The sequence below is a fragment of the Aythya ferina genome (genome assembly GCF_964211825.1).
Source record: "Aythya ferina genome assembly, chromosome: 5".
In the NCBI taxonomy this organism is placed as follows: Eukaryota; Metazoa; Chordata; class Aves; order Anseriformes; family Anatidae; genus Aythya; species Aythya ferina.
Window position 1 is genome coordinate 34,526,414 of NC_140301.1, and position 21,919 is coordinate 34,548,332.

At 35.3% G+C, this 21,919-nt stretch overlaps 1 protein-coding gene across 2 annotated transcripts in view; it reads left to right on the plus strand.

The window, feature by feature from the left end:
* Positions 1–21,919, plus strand: part of LOC311437157 (uncharacterized protein) — a 146,440-nt gene that overhangs the window by 20,241 nt on the left and 104,280 nt on the right. For both annotated transcript variants that reach the window (XM_084520069.1, XM_084520070.1), the window contains exons 5-6: positions 11,044–11,131; positions 11,786–11,922. In XM_084520069.1, the coding sequence (XP_084376195.1) occupies positions 11,044–11,061 (18 nt within the window). In that variant the 3' untranslated portion in view covers positions 11,062–11,131; positions 11,786–11,922. The remainder of the gene's footprint in view (positions 1–11,043; positions 11,132–11,785; positions 11,923–21,919) is intronic.

Below are 21,919 nucleotides of genomic sequence, written 5' to 3' on the forward strand. Positions count from 1 at the left end.
GGTTCTTATGCCGTCTACACTAATGTCTAAGAATCAGATATTATCTGATTTCTTCACATTGGAGCTGAAAGAAGAAAAATCACTTTAGCCTAAAATTTTTAGATTAAATGTTAGGAATTATTGGGTAAGGAACAAATTAAAAAAAAAAAGTTATAATATTAATCTACATTCCCCTTGTTTTCATAAACATGGATAGTATTCATTGTCCTATTTGAACAAAAAAATAAATTAGAAAGTTACAGAGAAGGGAAACAAGGATGATTAAAGATGTTAAATGATTTCCATTTGAGGATTACTTAAATAAACCAGTGTGCCTCAGGCTCAGAAAGAAGTGATTGAAGTGATATGATGAAGGCTTATAAAGTCTGGAGCAATGGGAAATGATTGTTCTTTCTCTTCCAGTACAGGCACCTACTATTATCAGTTGAAACTAGCAGATAGTAAGGTTCAAAGAAAATTAGAGTAAGGTAATATGAAGTTCCTACTACATGGAGAGGTAATTATTTGCCAGCAGGCATTGTGGATTCTAAAATATGACATACATTTAAAAGTGATTGGGCACATTTGTGGAAGAAAAAGCTATTAAGGTCTATTTAGGACAAGGATGCCCTCTCCATCTTAAGAAATTCTTGCACTAAAGATCTCTGAAATTGAAAAGTATTCTGAGGAAGTATTGCATAATGCCTGGTGTGTTGCTTATGTATCTATTACTGGTGATCTTTTCCTTTAGGGGCATTTATCTAGCTTTTCAGTTTGTAAATCATGCTTCTCCCTCTCTCTCTCCCCTCCCAACCTGGAAGAATGGAGGTAAGGAAAACAAAGTGCATCTGTGTATATGGGAGAAAAGAAAAAATGACTCTAAAAGTGCTCTTTTTCTGTGCTTTATTTCTATATTGCATTGCTGGCAAAATGCATGTATGTTTTCTATAAACTCAGCTGAACACAGGTATCTAATTTATTATTTTCTGTGATGGGACAGAAATTCTTGTGTGTAAACATAGACTTTATCAGTCTTTGCATTTGTCTTTCTTTCACAGCAGATGTTAAAAGGGCTAATGTTATTCAGCATATGCACACACAAGGTTTATCTTGATACTCAATGAGAGATGTTTCCTTGTTAGACTGGAGACTTGCTTTACATCACATCATGGTTAGAGGGGTATTCTTCTCAGCATCAGTCAGTCACTGTGGAAATGCTAACCAATATATTAATGAAGTAATAGGACAATTTTTCCAAAGGAAGAAATATCCTGATATGGAAAGATATACATAGTATTAGAGATGTAGGTGATCACAGGTCTACTCATCTGCTTGTATTTAAGCACGTGCTTTGTGCTTGGCTGACTAACAAATGAATTCAGCTGAAACTGCAGGAAAACTTCAGGGAAGCAGAATGTAATTTAGTGTCTTGTCTATCCACAAAGCAGCTCTTAATGACCACAAGTGCTCAGGATTTTGATTTTACTTCTCATATGGATATTTAGTTTATCATTAACCATGTGGTCTGTCTAGCATTCAAACCTAATTAGCATGATAAATAGTGGTGATTTTTATATTTTCTTTTGGCCTGATGAAGGTATGGGTGACTCATTCAAATGTCCTTTGTTACCTAAAAGAGAGACAATTAAGTGCATTAAGACAAAATTTGTTTATTCTCTATTTAGTGGCTTTCATCCCAACAGCAGGACCTTTTTTGTCTCCTTGTGAAATAAAAGTGGTAAAAAGTAATATTCTGGCAGTGTTTTCACCAAACTTTTGTTTTTGAAGTCAGAGCTAATCTCTTCTCACTGATTACTCAACTGGAGTGATTGCCACTGAAATCTTGTACACTTTTTCAAGTTGAAAAAAAAATACAGAGAACCATTTGCAGAATCCTTTTGAAGATAAACTGAAATTAAGAACAGCAACAACAACAATATTCCTCTGTCACAATGGCTACTGAATTTATTATTATATATCCCCTAAAGAAGACCTCCCAAAACTTAGAGAAGCAAATAAGGAAAACGTAAAGTAGCCTTTCACATTTGTCATCCTAGTGTTTAAAAGAAACGTTTTTTTTTTTTTTTTTTTTTTTTTTTTTTTCTTTTTTTTTTTTCTCCTGTGACATAAGGAGAGAGAACAAGCCCTTGTATGATTCACAAATGTCTTTTGGTATGCACTGACATTTTAACAGCAGGGTAGATTTGAAAAAAGCTCATTAAACAATGGGTTTGGTGAAGACAACCAAATGATGGACAGAATCACACAAAGGGAATGCTAGCTGAGAGCCATCAGGCTGCAGGTGATCCCCAGTGCAGCTGACACAGCCTGGTGTTTGATGGGAAAACTGATTGTTGTGAAGTGGCCATTCTGGCTCCTAGGATTTGGCTTCCTTTGTCAAGTACTCCTCCAAAAAGGAAAGGACCTTCTGTTCTAGGAAGTGTAATTTGTCAGCAGCATAGTAATGATAGCTGTCATACACTGGAGGATGGTATTAGGCAGGAAACAGGAATGTGTGCTACTTTTTTCTTCTTCTCTGCTTAAAAAGAAAAAAGCTAATATATTCTACCTCATCATTTCAGTCAGCCTCAGTTTTAGATGCCAGCTCCATCTACCCTGAACTATAGAATTGCTCTTAGACATTGTCAGACCAAGTCAGAGCCAGTATTTGATTATTGGGAGACTTAGTCCAGCTAGGTTCAGGGTCCCTCATTCTTCCAATGTACAAACTTGATGAAGATGCATACTGTTAATAAACTTTATGTATTGGAGCCTCTCTTATCCCACAGCCTTAAGTTGGGGTATTCTTTGTGGATGTTTCTTCTCCAAAATTTCTAATAACAGTAGATACCTGCTCTGTAGATACTGTTGCATTTACGTATTTGCAAGCTTCCTCTAGGATCTAGTATTATGTACAGCTTTCCTTCCTGACTCTTATAAAGGCAACACTCTTTGGAAGGAGCTTTTGGGATCATCCCTCTTATCTTTCTCTATTGCTACTCTCAAGTAAAGTAGTAAACTGTTTTTTTCTTCCTAGATCTTAAAAGTCATAACAAACCTCAGACCTTAGAAAATGCAGCTACCCATAAAGAAGATGAAGTTTGGTCAGGATAGTCTGTCTGATAGATATAAACTCTCTGTCTTTTACATACCTGCTGTGGATGTATACTTCTTTCAATACTATGGTAAATTACAGCCACTACTGAGTTAGACCTTTTGGATTGTAGGTATTCATAGGTACAAGATGGGTGTTTGTTTCAATAAGTGTAACAACATAGCTTAGAAGAAATTGTATTTGTCCCATGCTTTTATCATAGACTACTGCAAAGAGAACTTTTTTTTTTTTTTTTTTTTAAGAGAAAGGGTAAAATTTAGAAATATTAATCTGATAAAGCAATAAAAACAAGATAAGGTAATGAATTTCATACAAGTTCAGTGGATATATCTTAATCACGTCTGAGTTACTTTAGAAGATTATTTTTAGTCTTTTTTTTATTCATAAGCATTCTTGTTCCCACTTCTATTTTTTCATTTTTTTAGATTTCACACTTTTTCCCCTTTATTTAATTATTCTATTCCAGCAGAACAGCCCCTGAGACTATGTCTAACTGATATTTTCTTAAACCTTAGCATTCAAAAATGACCTCTCAGATTTCAGTTATTTATGGCTAACAACATAAAATTAAAAGAAAAAGAAACCCTGATTTTTTCTGAGAGCTTTTTAGAGCTCATGTATAATGGCTCAACACAATTAGAAGTGTTGCAGGGACCATGGAAAAATGGGATTTCTAATGGAAACATCAATTCAATATGAACTTGAATATCAGAAAATGATCCCATGCTAATAAAGCTTTTATTATAAAATAATATTTCTAGGTTGCTGTAATGGAATATCTTTAACAGTAAACGTAGTTGAGGCAGAAAAGAAAAATCTAATGTTTAGAGCCTGTTTCTGTTTTCATCTAGTATTTGTGTTACAGCAACTAAGACAATATGAGGAATGATTCAGATCCAAAGATAATGTGTCTTTATTCTCTGCAGATGTCTGAAAAAATAAAGAAATCCCAGGGTAACTCCAGTTTTCTGGTGTGATTTTTTTTTCTTTTCATTACATATTTTGCACTGCCTTTTTTCCTAGCTTTAGCCATTCTGATGCCCTAAACTTCAGAGGGCTAAGAACTGTCTCACAGAGATGGGATGTTAAGTCTGCTAGTATTAGAGGCAATGAACAAGCCAGGGAGAGACATGCTCAACTCCTGTTTCACTTTATTTTGCAGAAGAGGGCTATTAGCCAAGAGTACAAATTTTGTTTCTCTCTCCTCTCTCTGTCAAGTATTTTTTCCATGCAGAAGTTCCTATGTACACCTCTCAACTTCCAGTCAGTCAACTGATTAGCTTGCACCTAACTCTTGAATTGTGAAAACTGTTTTCAAGTTTTTGGGTCATGTTTTCAGTCTCCCTTTTTACTTTTTCATCCAAGCCAGGTTGCAACCAGGTTCTGTCAGACACCTCTATGAAATTCACATCCTCGTGAATTCCTAGGAGAGGGATTTAACCAGACAACTAGGTAGAGAGGAGATAAGCTAGACATCTCCTGATACGCTAAATATCTACTGCCAGGTACATCAGGTATACCTGTTGGATATGTCACAGTGTTGATCGAAAGTGAGTGGGAAAATGAGAGACATGGACCATAGGCAGTTGGAGAAACATGTATCATCTCTCAGATCTACACTTAAACCACAAAGAAATCCTGCAGTGGTTTAGTGATTAATGCTAATTAGTGATTCAAAATCCTTATGAAGAAATAGATGTCATTATTCATGGTACACACGGCTCTCTTAATAAGTTTGCTGTCATTGATGAGAAGAGAATGCTCATGTGTCCGCTTCAAATAGTCTAGAGTTGTGAAAAAGAAAGATGTCTAATGGATTATTGATAAACCAAATTCAGTGATTTGAGTTGTTCTATATAATGGGATAATCCTCTTGTTGACATAGGCAAAGGACCTCAAAGATGGACATTGAAAGAAATATGAATTTAATCTACAATGACTACAGAACTAGATGGTGTCATGCAGACTTGCTGAGGACATGGGAGGTATCTGTGGTACATACCACTTTAGAATATTTATCATTCAGAATTATGGTGATAATTACCTCAGTATCAAACTGATCATCTAGTGATGCATGAAAATTGGGAGTGATGTGCACTCAAACAAACACCTTGTAGCAAGAGTGTTCCTGCTGCAAGAAATGTATCAGATTACAGCATAATACCTTCTAAAAAAGGAGACTTTACAGCTGCTGTAGACTAATTTGACATCAAAGTGAATTGAGGATGGCTGTAACTTCCTCCATTGCTGAAGATGGATTTGGGGTTGCTCAGATCACTGCCCTCTTCATCTAATCCTTTCTCAGGGTTGCAGAGGGCTAATAAAATGCTTCACTGAACATGATAGCAGAAAGCAACATGATTGGGAATATTTATGCAAAAAAGGATATGGGGTCGAGGCACAGAGTTATATGAGATAGATAAAGGGATGGAATGGGATCCCACAATAAGAAAAAGAAAATTCAGAGGAATCAGGGTGGATGAACTTGTGTTAACTGTGCAATATGCAAGTTTCAGTGTAAACACAGAAGTTCACATGGTACAGATATAGCTTGTAAGGTTGTGCTTGAAATGTTTTCATTCATCAATATCTTCCCATTAATAGGTTCTTAAAATCTGTCAGTGAGTTAGTATTCAATCCATTTTAATAGATATTCTGTTAAATCTATAACATTTATTTTTAAATAAAGATTTATCTTGTATTAAATCAAGTGGCTTGTAGAAACCTACATGTCAACAAATTGGATATTAGCAATCAAACCAATACTACTCGTTTTGTAATTCTTTGTTCAGTAATCCTTAACAGAAGTCACCACAGTCTTATTGGACATATTTCTGTGAGACACCAACTGGTATTCATTGCTTATTAATATTCCTACACATTTTAAAGATGGCACTCCTCCAGTTCTTTGGAACTGCCTCAGTTTTCCAGAATTTCTTAAAATAAAATTAGTGGTATAGTAAGCTCTTCATTTACAACCAATGCATCTGTTGAGAAATTATCCAAAAACAATTTTGCATGCTTACTGCAAAAATTCATATTTTGATGGTTGAAATTATTCCTATCAAGACCCATTAAAAATAGAAATTGTTTTGTACTGTCCACAACATCATATGAACTGGATATAGCCTCCTAATTCACTCCAAATACAAGAGAGAACTAGCCAGGTTTTGTTAACTAACTCCTACAACTTCCCTGTCAGTTATGCTGACAAGTGGTTTAAGCTTATGGGGACAAAAACAAATTGTGAAAATATCAAAATCTGCCATATAATGAATTTCTTTTTCAACAAAGCTCTACTGTGAAAACAGGATGTTATTGGAAAACAGATGCATCATAATCTGAGACACAATTCTGCACATATATTAACAAGTAAGGGAGCTGCTGTAGTTCATTCCCTGTTCAGTCTCTTATGACCATGCTTAACTTCCAAGTGATTGACTTTCTTTAGAAGTATTGAGAATCTAAAGTTCTAACTTGAACAAGTAATTATTGTTTTATAGGATTAGCTCTTCAGGGAATTTTATTTGGTGTTGTAGAAATAGAGGTATCGTTCCTTCATGGTTCATTATTAAAACTGTAAATAAGGAAGCTATTGTCATGACAAAAGCAGCTGATTATCTCTGTTACTAATTTTTTATTGCCTTAAAATATGCATGTTCTATCACACCTACTTAAATTAGATTGTAAACAATGCTTTTCATTTCTTTAGATCCAGGCAGTTTCTTGGTACATTACTACCAAGAAAGGCACGTCAGCTTTCTTGGTCCCTAGACACAAGATTAAAATAAGGAATTCAAAGAAAGACTTAAAAAAATAAAAGTACTGTAGTGCAGTGTTATGTACTACATGTACAGCATTATATAATATACATATATGTTATATTTCTAGGTCATTAACAAATAAATGAACAAATAAATAAACAAATCGAAGATATTCTAAAAATATAGAAAACCTAAATGTTTAAAGACAGTGCTTGTCACACTGCTACTGGAAAGCCTTACAACTATTTCCTTAAGAGTCATCAGTATAATGTTATTGCTTCTGTTAAAGGCTGTCTCTCCTACACTAATGGAAAGAAATGGAACTGGAAGAGAGGTGTACATGGCACTCTTTTCCATGGCTTGAGGGGAAATTTTGCAATGCTTAAGAGCCAGACTTGTCCTTAGACTATCTGAAATATTTGTGTATAATGTAATTGTTATTTCTAGTCCTTTTTTATTCTGAAAAGTTTGCTTTTCAAAGAAGGTGGAAATGATGTTTGCCAATCCATAAGCCCTGACCTTGTCTCTTTGTTGACTCCTTCCTTTTCTGTATACACTCCCGGCAGTGTTCAGTCACATCTTTCTTCCCTTTCTTTGCTCTAAATACATACATACTTGTTTCAAAACAAGTCATGCTGCTTCCCTTTATCTTGTATTGTCTTCATTTGGAAATGTGACAGTTATGGCTCTATCTGTTTGCAGAGTTGAGTGATACAGATTAATTTTGTTCCTAGTAGCTTTCAGGCCATTAAAGGAATTTCAGGCCAAAAATTTTGGGCGATAGAACTGAAGGGCAGAGTAGTGGTAGAGCTGGAACCAGTATATAGTTAGTAAAGGATGATTTTGCCCAGGCTGACAAGAAAGCCTGCCTCCCTTAGTAATGTCCAGGAGAATAAAAAAGAGGAAAATATCATAAAAAGGCAATGATTTGATTTTAATTCTATGAGGGTATTAGATGTCTTTTCCAAGTTTATCTTGAAAATTTAAGTTTTCCAAATTATTGTTTCCATCTTCTTTCCATCATTAATGTTTTATCTTTACTTTTTTTTTTTTTTCTTTTCTTGCTTCTACCTTATTCTTTGTATCTTAGAGTTAATACAAGAAATGCTTGATGTCAGAAATTAATTTCATGCTCCATTTTGAAGATGATGAAGCAATGCATTTCAAACTTCATTCTGTTTCTCAAAACAAAACAAAACAAAAAAACAAAAACAACTAGTGTCTGTGAATCTGATAGCATAAAATTCCCTGAGGCATTAGGATTTTTCAGAAGTTCTTCAAGTGAAGGGATTACTTCTACTTTAAAATGAACATTGAGACTTTGAGTTTAGCCAGGGAAAATGGTAACAAGTAGCATAGTAACAGAGTAGTATGATGAGCTGTTCTAACCAGCAGGTAGCAATAAAAGAGCAGGAAATATGGATTAACGAAAGCTCTCCTTGTAATAATTCTTGTACCAAGGTAAAATGAGGTGCAGTAGCCTTCTAGTATCTGGTTCTAAAGTTTCATCTTTATACTTGAGCTCATTATCTCACAAATTTGGTCCTTTCAAGCTATGAGTTCTTATACAAGGAGCCCCTTCCTGTTTTGAGTGAAGGAGCATGGCATTTGTGTCAGTGTCTTTCTGTTCTCTTCACAATAGAATATTCCCTTCATAATATAAGAGTTTATTCATTATTTTACATTAATCTAAAGAATACTGAATCAACAAACTGGAACATAGAGTCAAAGGTTGTATGCACCTTTCTGAGAAGCTTTTCTTTGCAAATCTGGCAGTGTTCATCCATGTATTGCTCCAGCCTGGCTGTATCCTTGGAGAAACTGTCACTTTGCACTGAGGAGAGTGCAAGCAGGATGTCTGATAATACTGAATATTTTTGAATCAGCATGCCGAGAAGCTTCAGCCTGGGGCTCCCAAGGGAATTAGTTGGAAAGCTGGCTGAGTTGTGAGTGGTAAGATCTGGAATGTCTTGAAAACTTGGAAAATCCCAACTGACTGAGGGATTATGAAATCATTGTGAGCGTTTGAGAAAGGAAAGCCACAAACCCATATCAAATGATGGGAAGAATAATTTGATTTCCTACAGCTAAGTGTTGGCTAAACACTGTAATTAATGGCTTTTGGCATAGAAAATCAGTCTTGCTAGAAAAACTCGTGGTCTTTGCCATGAGAGACTGGGGCTGGTCAAAGTATCCACATGGGTCCAGGCCAGGTTCATGCAGTTTTAAGTTGGTGCCATGGCAGCACCATGCAGATAAGCAGAGTACAGGTCAATGTGGAAACAGTCCTACCAAAGAGATCAGTAAATGCTCTAAACTAGTGATGTAACCAAGGGTTAACAGGCCATGTTAGCTGTCTCTGGCTTTGTGACAGGTCTCCTTACCAACTCCAGCACCTTGAGATGAAGGTCAATGTGGTTCCTGGACAATAAAATGGAAGCAGAGAGCAAGGCAATCATTTTAGTAAAGATGTGGATGACAACCATAAAATTGATGGTAGTGCTTGCAGATGGCACAAGGACTGAGCAGGACAGATTACTGCTGCAAAACTGTCAGGATCATTAGCTTAAATAGTCACAGTCCAGCTGCTGTGCTTGAAGAGGCATCCACAGTACCACACCTGAGAGCCAGGAACACATGCTCCTCAGGACAGGAGATCGTGTCTCACAAAACATCATTCAGAACGGCTTGAGAGTCATTCTGTGCCTCAGTGTGATGTTGGATGTATGAAAGAGGAGTAGCAAGAAGTCAGTATTGGCCTGGATCCTTCACATGGCATTGGAAAAGCTATTACAGGAACACTGCAGCTGCTCTGCTGTCAGTCTCTGATGAAACCTGTAGGAGCACAAACGAGAGCTGGAAGAAAATCTACAAAAGTCCTCCAGGGGCTGGAAAACATTCTTCTGACTCAGGGTCAAGGAGCTCTTCACACTTGGCACAGAACGGTAGAGGATCTTCACAATGAGGTGTCCCTCTCACTGGCCTGCAGCTGGTTGGTGTGTGGTGTGGGGAGATGCAGGGGCTGGAAATGGGAACGGAGCGATAAGGAACAGAAAGAGCCACCACTGCCTGGGGTGGCCTGTCCAGGGCCAATAACTAGACATCTGCCTATGGGCAATGCACTGAGTCAAGTTCTGGGCGCTTACCCCTTCTTTGCTGACCCTGGTAGAACAGGGGAATTCCTGCATTAAAGCAGCAACTATATTCAAACACCACACGCAGCTTCTGTTTTTGTCTGCAGAAAGACCTATCATGCCAGGGGGGTCATCTTGGTGGATCCCACCTGATTTGTTGATCCTGATGGTCCCTTTCTGCTGGCAGCTGGTCCCTGCCCATGGCAGAGGGGTTGGAACTAGATGATCTTTAAGGTCCCTTCCAATCCAAACCATTCTATGATTCTATATTGGCTGTCATCCTACCCATGCTATTGGTGATTTGCTGGCATCTATTTTCTGTCTCCTTACACTACTTTAATGCTTTATTCTATGTTATCCCATACGTGTTAACTATCTGGATTTACAAGCAACTATTAAACTAAAATGTTTATTGTTTATTGTATGTTTATTGTTTTATTATGTAATAAATATATATAAATATAATATACATATATACACACATATAAATATATGAATATAATATACATTATATATATGTAATACCTATATTATATTACATATTATTACAGTAAATGTTTATTGTAATATTATTTATCTTTTAATGTGTCTTCAGTAGCTGCACAAGGAATAAAACTGTTGTGATCTAGGACAAGTCCTTTTTTTTTTTTTTTTTTCCTCCCTTCCCTGGAGCATCCTGGCTGTTCCACTGTTTATTCTTACTTAGCATAAAAATTGTTTGGTGTCAATGATGGGGCACACAGATGTGTTACAGCTGCTAAATGTAAATAGATTCACTGAAAAACCCATAAGCCAGTAATGTTCCTATTGTGGCTTTGGTTCACAGCCCTGTTTTGGGACCATCTGCTATGAAGCTGGAGGTTGTACATGGAGGGGTTGTAATAGTGCTTTTTAGAAGTTTCAGCAGCACCCAAACATAGGTCTCATGGACATACGTCAAATAAAGAGCAAATGTGGTTGCTCATGAAATCAGTTATCAAAAACAGTGGACACTGTAGGAGAGTGGGATAACTATGGAATTTATTACTCATAATATTAACCATTATTCCAGGGAATAAACTGGAGATGAGAAAGTCCTTCCAGAGCTCTACCTGCTGTGATTCTGGTTGAGGTTCTTCTTCACCCATTGGGCAAGAAAGGTAACATTTTGTGGCTTTTTCTAAACAGTTAATCAAAAGAACTTGCCTGCCAAAAATTCCATTCAGCCTCTGTTCCTCCAGTTCAGACAGATGATACCTGGGCTATGTGAACCTGTGTAGCTAAGTCCTTCTCTGTATAAATCTGGAATAGATTTTTTTTTATCTTTGCTGTGAATGACCTGTTTACTGCCCAGAGAAGTTCTGACTCTGCACTACATGGCAAGAACGTGCCACAGGCAAGTGAACTCAGGGCACACAGGAAAAGGCATCATATTAGGCAGCCAGGTTTTACTTTTAAAGCAGAATCAGTAACAAAGAATTAAAAAATTATCCTTTCCAAAAAACATCTTCCTCACTCAAAGTGTGGTAACTACTCCAGTATTAACAAGTGGGAGTGTACCTAGTCAGGAAAAAACAGGAGAACTCTAAAGTCAAAATTACCCTTCTATGAAGTGGCAGAAAAAGAAGCTTTTGAGCCATACAGAGCAAGCTAACCCACAAGGCTATTACTGTATGCACAGTAGTGAAGATGAATTATCTAATTGCCTCTTGAATCAGACTATTTTATTTATAGGACCATGCTATCCGTTATCTATGCCTCTTATGCCTTATTCCTAAAAACTAACAGACATTAACTTTTGTTCTGGTTAATAGCTACTTCAGGAAGGAAACCAACACATGGCACCAGAAGAGATGACTGCATCAGTTTCTGCCTCATTGGCATGACATTTCTTTGTTGTATGTCACTTCAGGGTGAGGATTTTACTGAATCAGGAGTCCCACTGCAATCTGTAAGTTATTGTTCACTGTCTGTAGAACAATCTGATCTTCTCTGCTTCTGAGAGTTGTACAAAAGAGAGGTAAATGTCCAGATCTTCATTTTGGACAATCAGATGATGTTAAATGTACTTCTGACAGCAAGTTGTGATGGGTTTACAGCACTAAGGGCAGTGGGCTCAGGTTATATGTGAATACTGTCCTTATGATGGCACTGATAAAATATTAGTATATAATGTAGAGTTTCTAAAATATGGATAGTTTATTAACTGTGTCAATGACAGTTTTCTTCTCTTTAGTGTAGCAGCTTATACCAGCCTAGTTTATACAAAATATGTGATGGTGATAACAAAGTTATTCTGAGAACCTGGCATGAAAATGCCTGTCCAAAAAGGAATGAAATTATTTTTAACTTTGAAACGTTTTCTATATGGACTCTTGTTACCCATGTTCTCATTGTAGTGAATAAAGTCCTATCATGCTAGCTGTTTAAAAATAAAATACAAATGCAGTCCCAGGTAAAGATGATCTACAATGCCTTCTAAAATGCACCCAGAGGCTGAAACTAACAAGAGAAGTTGTGGAGGATGGGTTGCATTTTTTGCTCATTCTTAGTTTACATCTTTGTGAAAGAGCTAATGAATAAATAAATAAATGTATGTTTGTTTTTACATCTGTTTGCATGATGTATGAGGTCCGGATGGACAGTCACACAGAAAATCACCTTTTGCTATATACTGGATCCTTTTAAGATATATATATATTTCATGTTTAATAGGTGCAAAATAACATATTACTTAAACATGGAAAAACTTATGTAGGTTTCTAATTTTTAATGTACAGTATAGTCTCAATTACCTTAAAGTGGATAATCCTAATGACTTAATTAGGATGACTCACATATTCCTATACTTAAAAACAAGGAATAAATCTCTGGAGGATTAGGGCTTGCTTTTATTCCTGTATTCAGTACATGTAGTGTTTAACTGCATTATGAAACAAGTGACTGTTTTAGCCATCAGTGAGGTGTTTTTTCCCTGAAGTGTGGTAGCTGATGCTGTGCAGAGATGAAGAAAAAAACAATGTTTTCTAAAACATCTTAGGGAAAAATATTCTGTGATATCTTTTTGAAAATTAGAAGGGGAAAAAATATCTCTTCCAAATAAACTGGTTATGTAGGTGGATATTTACTTGCTGTACTTTTCCTTGTATGGACCTGTAAGTTATTGAGCAATAGATGATGCAGATTGTGTTTACTATTTTTTTTTTTTAACCCCTGGCTGTGTATTTCAATTCCATCTTCTCAGTTTGCTTACAGTTTATTTTGGTGTTGTGTAAACTTCAAAGAGCTTTGTTGCTAAATTTATTCTTAAAATTAAAGTGCTGGCATTGCTAGACTACAGTCAAGAATGAGAGCATGAGTCAGGTATTTTTAACCACATTAGTATCTCTTTTTCCCTCTTCCTCTTCTTTTCCCTTTTCATCTTCCTTTTCTTTCCTGCCATTTTGCTTCTGTTTTTCTCATAAATAAACATTGTACTGAACAAAATACTGGGTTAACTCATCTTTCACCTTTGGGAGATATTTGAGATAGTAACTAAGATACATACACACTGAGTTTCTCTTGTGAACTCTGTTTTCTGTAGATTTAATTATACTTCAGAACATTGGGAATTTAAAGATCTTACATTAGAACTGAATGTTTGCCCAAGCTCTTCAACCCATTGCAAAATTGTATTGTCCATGAGCTGTATAGGCTCTAGTGCCATGCTGAGAATGAGGCGATGCAAAGCATTGATATATATGCCATATTCAAGTGTGAAGTAAAGCAGTTATTCCTGAACAAGATCAGGTTTTGAAACAAAGCATCATATGCAAGAATCATAAGTAATTTAACATAATAGAGCAGTAGTCATGGATAAGTAAAAAAGAAATTCAGAATGTGAAATGTAAGAAACATTCTTGTAGATACAAATAATTGATAATACACATTTGCATACTAGGCAAGACAACTGTTCAAAAAAATAAGAAATGAACATCTTACCCATCTTAAAAAAAAAAAAAAAAAAAAAAAAAAGTAGCTGCTGTTACAAGTTTGTTTTGATGGAGAGTTAGATTTCCCAAGCAGAGAGATCTACCTTTCAACTTCATTGATGTAGTAATATTATTACCATTCTATGATTTTGAAAATGTATGATTTTGGAACATGTCATAGTTACTGAATACACTCTTAATAGATAACTAAAGCTCTACTGAATATCCTCTTTTCTTGAGAAGGAAGGGAAAGAAAGATGTAAATGGAGATATTATAAGGGAGTAATTTTATGTAATGTCAATTCAGAGTTTATGTTTATTTAAGAGGAATTACTCTCCAAAGATTTAGATTCTACCTGCTATCTTGGTCTGTGGCAAAAAAAAACAAACAAAAATCTGTGTCACCTCCTAGATTTGATTTGAAATTTGCTACAAAGTGCTCATTAAGGTTTATGAACAATGAAACAGCCATCTTTTGAAGTCGAGTGTATGAATCCTGAACATAGTGCAAGGATCCCGACCATCTGGGAATAGGCCTGTGAATTTCTGTGTCAAATAGCTTGCTGCCACGTTTTCCTGCGTTATTACTTTTGCTGCTGCTCAAGTACAGTGATAACATTTTTTTAGGTAAAGTATCTAGCAGAGAGTAAAGATCTGTCACAATAAATTACTGCCCCCACCATAACATTATCTTTGATAGATCTTACATTATTTTGTTTCTGATTAATGAAGTTCCTGCTCTAAATTATAAGGCAATTTAAGGAAGCCTTTTGACTCCACTGAATTGTATCAATGACTTAATTATTTTAATGTTTTAATACCTGTCCATTAACACTCTGTAAGCAGAATTTTAACATGGAGGGCTTGCAAGATTCTTGCAGGCATATATTAAAATGTTCCCAAATAAATCATGTAGATGGAATAACAGTAGTATGTTCTTAAAACCTGTCTTGCATATTTATAGATTATTCCTTGATTGTCTATCAAAAAAGAAAAGATATGGTGATTAACAACAGTGGATTGGAATATACCATTGTATACTGTAAGAATGATACATCCTCCATGCCACAACTCCTCAGATGCTTGTCATTTCCAGACAATGTGTCATTTCTAGACAGTTATAAATGGAAAATCCTTACTAGATGAGACATTCTAGGTAGTTTGATTAATTCAATGAAACCTAGGAGAAGACTGTTTTGTCCCAAACACCTGGATATAAGAATTACATTGGTAAACTCTCCCAATTTTCTTAATAGTTAGTTTTGTTTGTTTGTTTGTTTTTGGTTTTGTTTTCTGGACAAACCAGAACTGTGCTGTTAGAAAATGCTGTTTCTTTTTTCTCCTATTTCATGCTTCCACATTAAATGTACATGTAGGTTTTGTACTCTGGCACACTTTCAAATAGACTCTGCTAAAGATTTGTTGTATACAGTTTTCAAGGCAAAAAATAAAACAGTTCTTGTGAAAAAGTCAGTTTTGAACACTCCTTGACTGCTATTCCATACCAAAAAGTATAATTATTGTTTATCATAATTGGTGGGAAATTTATGGAATCAAATTAATAAGCAAAGAACGTGATAATGCACATTTAAGTTTGTTTGTTTGTTTGTTTTTCATGCAGCACTATATTTGTATGTTTTATTTTGTATATTAAATATTCCAACTAGATATCTCTGCTTAATGGGCATCAGGATACAAATAGCAGTGGGGGATGCATCTGTGAAATAAAAAACACCGTGCAAACTGCTTGGGAAAAGTGGGTAAAGCTAAAGGTGAAGTTATGCGTTATTGAAAATAATGATGCTAATCTATCCTGTTTGACATGCACGTTCCCTATGTTCACATAAATGTAATTCTTCAAAACAGTTACCTGTTAAATCTGGAAAAAGTCTACCTGAGGCCTGTTTTGTTTCTTCTTTTTTCAGTGCAAGGACTGGTGGGTTGCTCAGTGTTGATGAATGCAGAAGTGTATTGTATTCATAAGTACATACATGCACCTTGTAAAATATGTTTTAATAAAAGCAGAATAGCTTTCTGAAGTCCTTTAAAGGCTATATTTAATGAAAATGGTAAATTAGAGACAGGCAACAAGCAAACTAAAATTTGCTTCACACACAGATTGTTTCCTACCGCAGGCCTGTATTGCCTTGACTCTGCAAACTTAACTGCAGCAGCCATGGATACTGGGCTGCTTTGTTAGCTGCATTGCTCCAAGGCTTTCTTTTTTCGTCAAGTTCTTCTCCATAGTTTAAGAACTATTGAAAATTTCACTTTTTATGGAGGTTTCTTAATGCATAGTTTGTCAATAAGAACACTGATGAAGTGTCAGGCTGGGATGTTTATACAGGTAGCCAAGCCATAATGTCCTACAGCTTTCAGTCAGGCCTATTATTATTTAGAGTTCTGAACTGTCCATCACTGATGTGTGGCTCTTAAGACTGCTAATACCTAGGCACGGTGATATACAAAGGAACAATTTCTGTATTTGTATCTAGAACTGCACTGATTCCAGCTTAATTTTTATAGTAAAATTCATTGTCAGGACCTAACATAGTTATCCCAGACTGATAAAATCTGAGGACAATAAAGCTCACCGTTTCGAAGATTTCAGATTTATTATATTAAAATCAATATATTTTAGCAGACTTTGTGAGGCAGTTGCTACAAATGCTATTTCAACAAAATGCTTCAATCAAGAAGTGCCTATGAAACCAGTTTTCAGTGAACATGATGTTAACACTTGACATAGGCAGCAATTTGAGGGTGATTTTGGCATATCCCTATGAGAATGTTAGTTGCATCAAAGTTTTCATGAGATAAAGCTCTATAATTGGACAAGAATCTTATATTAGATGAATGCAGAATTTGGGAAAGGAGATGACTCATTCAGATACCAAAGGGGTAAGAAAAAGGGATATTGATCTTTGCTTTTCTTGTGATATCATCTATGTCAAAAGTAGACCAAAAAAGCTAGTTTGTAGCACAGGAAGATGCATGATTTAATCACTGCTATCACTGCTTGGCAATGTTTATTTTATTTTATTTTATTTTATTTTATTTTATTTTATTTTATTTTATTTTATTTTATTTTATTTTATTTTATTTTATTTTATTTTATTATTTTATTTTATTTTATTTTATTTTATTTTTATTTTTATTTATTTATTTTTTTTTTTTTTTGTGATCTACTTACAGTAGATTCGTGCTTCTGGGCTTTTGCTAATCATTGAGAGAAGTGTGAAAATAGGTACTTTTTCCTTCTTGAATCTTTACTAGAAAAATGTTGCCAAATTAATTTTAAAAATTTCCAAAAATTTTGAGAAAGAAGTCTAGGATTTTTGGAAGACCAAATGCACAAATTAAATGACATGTATTCCTGGTACACAAGCAAGGCACAAGCCAAACAAAGATTAATTTGCACTGCTGTTCTTTTCCGAATGAGCTTGCCATCCTTGAGTTTTTCACAGCTCTAGGTGGAGAGCTAGCTGAGCCAAAAATACAAAACTTACATCTGGGATGAAATTTTAAACTGCTTCTTTATCTCTGGAATTAACTGAAAGAAAATACAGATACAAGCATCAGGAACATTTGGAATGCTGTAATTTTAGATCCACATGTTGTAGGAGTTGCTAAGGAACTAACTCATTTCCCTGTGAATGGCTGAGTTGGCATTGTACTAAGTAGACTTAATATTTGGGGTAGCTGAAAAACAAACTATCCCATTTTTAAATTTTGAGCAGTTCCAGGTGAAGAATAGCAAATATTTTGGAGTTATCTTGAATCTGTGTAAGGGACTGTATAAATCAGGCTGTGCCGTCCTGTAATCACTCCTAGAACTCTCCACCTTCACGTAGTCCCCCATGGCAGAGAACTTTCTAGAATGATATTACATACAAGCAAACACAGTGCTTCAACCATTCTGGGTAATTTTGGCTTAGATAAGTTCCACCTGTAATTTCTATTCAAAAAATAGATCCATCTCTGACCAAGAGATTAACTCGTAAGCACTATCTGAGATGCCACATGGAATATTATATATGGCAGTCATTACTGATGTTTTTCTGCATAGTAATTAATTTCTCACAGAGCTGTACAGTGAAGTTTGTGTCTAAGAAAGACAAAATACCATGCTTGGGGTAATTCTGAGCTCACTTGCACTCCAGGAAGCAAGAAAGTTCTTTTTTATTCTAGCTTTTCTTCAAATAATAGCCTAAGGGAAAGAATGTCCCTTCAACCACCTTCCATACATCAAATGAGGTTTTCAGCACCAGAGACTGTTCACTACATGTATGTAGTATAGCTAAAATAGTATTTTGGAAAATTTCACTTTATTATTATTATTTATTTTTTTACTTATCATGTAGGTGATGATTTTGAAGCTCATCTTTGGTGATGCCATCTTACTTGCTTAAATATTTCCTTGATTAATTACATTAGTACCATATCTATCAACATAACTTTTGATATTTAATGATGTGTATTTTTACCAAATTAATTTACAAATAACCAGCCAGGTTCACACTGAGGGAGAAAAATACTGGACAGATATGCAGTGAGGTAAACAGGAATAAATATCAAATACGAACAGACAAATACAAGATACTTTCAAATAGTGAGGCTGAAGGATGCTTATATTGTCCTTATAAGAAGTTAAAACATTTTAGCCTGGGATAAGGGTTTATGGCTAAAAAGTGAAGAGGAAAATCAAAGAGTAAGAAATAAAGCATAAAATTAACAATCTAAACTAATTCAGAATGTACTTTTTAGGCTGTCAATTTCAGAAGTAACTGCAATAGAAGCCTGAAAGGGGAAAAAGAATTTGGAAATCTGTTTGTTGGACTTCAAATCAGATGAAATAGTGCTGCTCCATTCACCACCTGTCTTTTTCTATGAGGTTATATATGTGTGTGTATATATATATATATTTATTTATTTTTATTTTTTTTTCTGCCCATTCTCAACTCAAGATGGTTAGTGAAACTGTTCTGCTGATACCAGGAATTAAGAGATTGTGACTTGCTCTTCCATTTATGCCTGACGTTCACTAAATTTAGAACTCCTTATCATTTGTGAAATGGATAATTTGAAGCCTGTCTTGTTTTACAACCCTTTGGCATTTATTATCAGCTCAGATAACTCAGCTTTGCATTCCTGATATTTTTATTGTTAATTTTTTACTGGGGAAAAAAATAAGTGTATTTAAAGGAGTGGCAAGCACTCAGGTTAGCCATGTTCCTCTGTGATTATGTACTTATTTGAATGGTGATTACAGTTCCCTGAAATAGGATTCCACTACCTGTAATAAAAGCTTAATAAGGGTCTAAATATGCCCATTTTTTTGCTTGTGTAGCTTGCCCTTTTCCGTAGTCTAATGACTGTGGGGGCTAGCCTTTGTCTTCTTGTTTTTCTTTGAAGTCTCATGTGTTCAGCAGCCTGCTGTCCATTTTGCTATATCATCCAGCTACATCCTGCATGGTTTGCCTCTTGGTATGCTGCTTGCTCTCTGGCCAAAAAGCAAAGTCTTTAGAAAGAGGACATTCTCCATTTGGCAGGTGCAGCCAAACAGATGGAGCTCTGTCCTATTTCTTCTGCCTCTTATGGATCAATTCTTTTTCTGGATCGTTTTGTTTCTGATGATGTCTTCTCTTGGGGTCTTCAGGCAACCCCTGGTAGGAACTTGCTACCGTGTCTGCCTTTTTGCAGATCCAGAGCAGGACTGAGAACCCTGAGGAATTACTGCTCTAACAAGATATGCACTGGGTCATGGTGTGCAAGTACATATGACATTAAACATTTCTGTGGGCTTGGTAATAGCCCACATATACTGTAAAGTATAATATGCACCACCCAGTAGTACCCTGATGATTGAGATGAGGACTGACTTGGATGTATTAGATATTATATTACCATAGTATTAGCAGCAATTTTTGTAAAAGAGGAATTAAGTAGAAAAGGCAAGAAAGGGAAATAGAAATGTTCAGTGACTTGCTGAAAGTTATGCTGAAAGCAATGTCAAATTTACCAAATCCTTCCCTAACTGGTACAAAAAGAAGTTTTGCTGTTGATTCACTAGGGTTAGATACTCACTCCAGCTATTCACCCCTGATTCTCAGTTCAGTGGCCCTCAGTGTGATACAATATGATCTGTCAATGGCAACGTGCCTTGAATTAAATGGAACAGCTACTTAACACTGCTCATTTTAAATCTGCATGCAGGTCACATCAGAAGGAAAGAAAAATGTCCCAGCCAACTGAAACCGGAGGGAGAATTTTAGCTAAAAAAGAATATAATTTTTAAAATTAGAGCTCTGATCAGTATTACAGGAGAAAGACTGTCATGGGAACTGTGACAATCAAAACTGGTCACAGTCTTAGTTTTGCACCTTATCCATGCCACTGCTTCTGATCCCACACAAATCCTATCCACTGTATTTCTTGCCTTTCTCCTTTTATTTTCTTTAAACCTTGTAAAATGTTCTAATTTTTACAAAGACTGATGTAATTAAAAAGCTTCCACTCCTCACTGCTTTCTGAGACAAACAGGGCAGACATCATCCTGGTGTTATCATAACATCTTGTGAAGCAGAACAAATACTGTACACTGACATTCTAGGAGAGAAATGTCCTGTAGCTGCATCTCCAAAAGTGCTAATGCTGCCTTCTTAATACAAAAGAAACAAACAAACAAAAAAAGAACCCACTCCAAAACATTAATGCATTTCATTTCATAGTTGATAGATTTATTGTTCCAGTCTATCCTTTTTGTGTATTTTGAGGAAAAATAAATAAATAAAATATATATATATACTTTTCCCCCCATAAGATACATGTTTAAATGCCAGATTTGCTTGCATTTTTAAAAGTGATGGGTATGTAACTAAGAGATATTTCTAAGGGAAGAGCACTGTTCAGTGAGAGGAACAAGTTAAATTGAAGTTTATACCTTTTATTAGAAGAAGTGATGTGATATTGTGTTAATCTATATGAAATTCTATATATTTTTTTTTTTCTGTAAGGATCAGATCTATTTTATCAAATCTATCTATTTTATCAAATAGATAAAAATAGATAAAATATTTATTTCTGCCACTGCCTATATCACATTCATTTGTATTGTTAGTAATCTAGCTATAACTATTGACCAAATACTGTTCAGCTTTTCTCTTACAGAAGTCAGTGCATTCTCAGTAAATGAAATTTGTTTCTTATTCTATGTTTATCTGTTATGGAATGCACTTGCAGCATCATGTATCTACATGATAGTGGGAGAGCTGAGAAAAATGTTAGTATTGCAAAATAAGTACTTTGTTTAACTGTTTTCCAAGAAAGTGCTGTGTTGTTACTCATGGTGATCATGAGAAGATTAATCCATCTCAGAAAATTCATCTTTTTTTTTTTGTTGTTTGTGATTAAGAAATCAATTTGATAAATGGTTTTGTATTTTTAATCAAAAGTATGGTTAAGTCTACTTCTATTCTGCAGAGTATAACAGCAAGAGAGTACTGTTGCTGCGTATATAGGATACAAAGATATTTAATGTAATGGTTATGGATTAAATTTATTTAAATTTCAGTGCTATAATTTTGGCAGTATTTAGCTGAAAATTCAGGAGAACAGCCTGTTTTCAGAAAAACATTATCATAGAAATAGATGCATACATAAAAACAGATTTGAGAACAGGTTTCTGGATTCTGCCCATGTGAAAGCTCAGTAATATTTTTTCTGCAAAATGCTTTACTTATATTAGACAGGATCACTCCTGTCTCACAGCATCTGTCTATGTACAAGTACCTGACGTATCTGATGGTCTGTGTAGAGTTCTTCTGTGTATGCAAAGGACTTTCACATTCATTGAAGGTTTCAGTGGTTTTGTATCGTGTTGCAAGCAGAACTATTTATACTTTCAACAAAATTCAGTACAAATGGGTTAGGTCAGATTCCAGATTTTCAGCAGTTGTAAATAAAAATATTTATCTT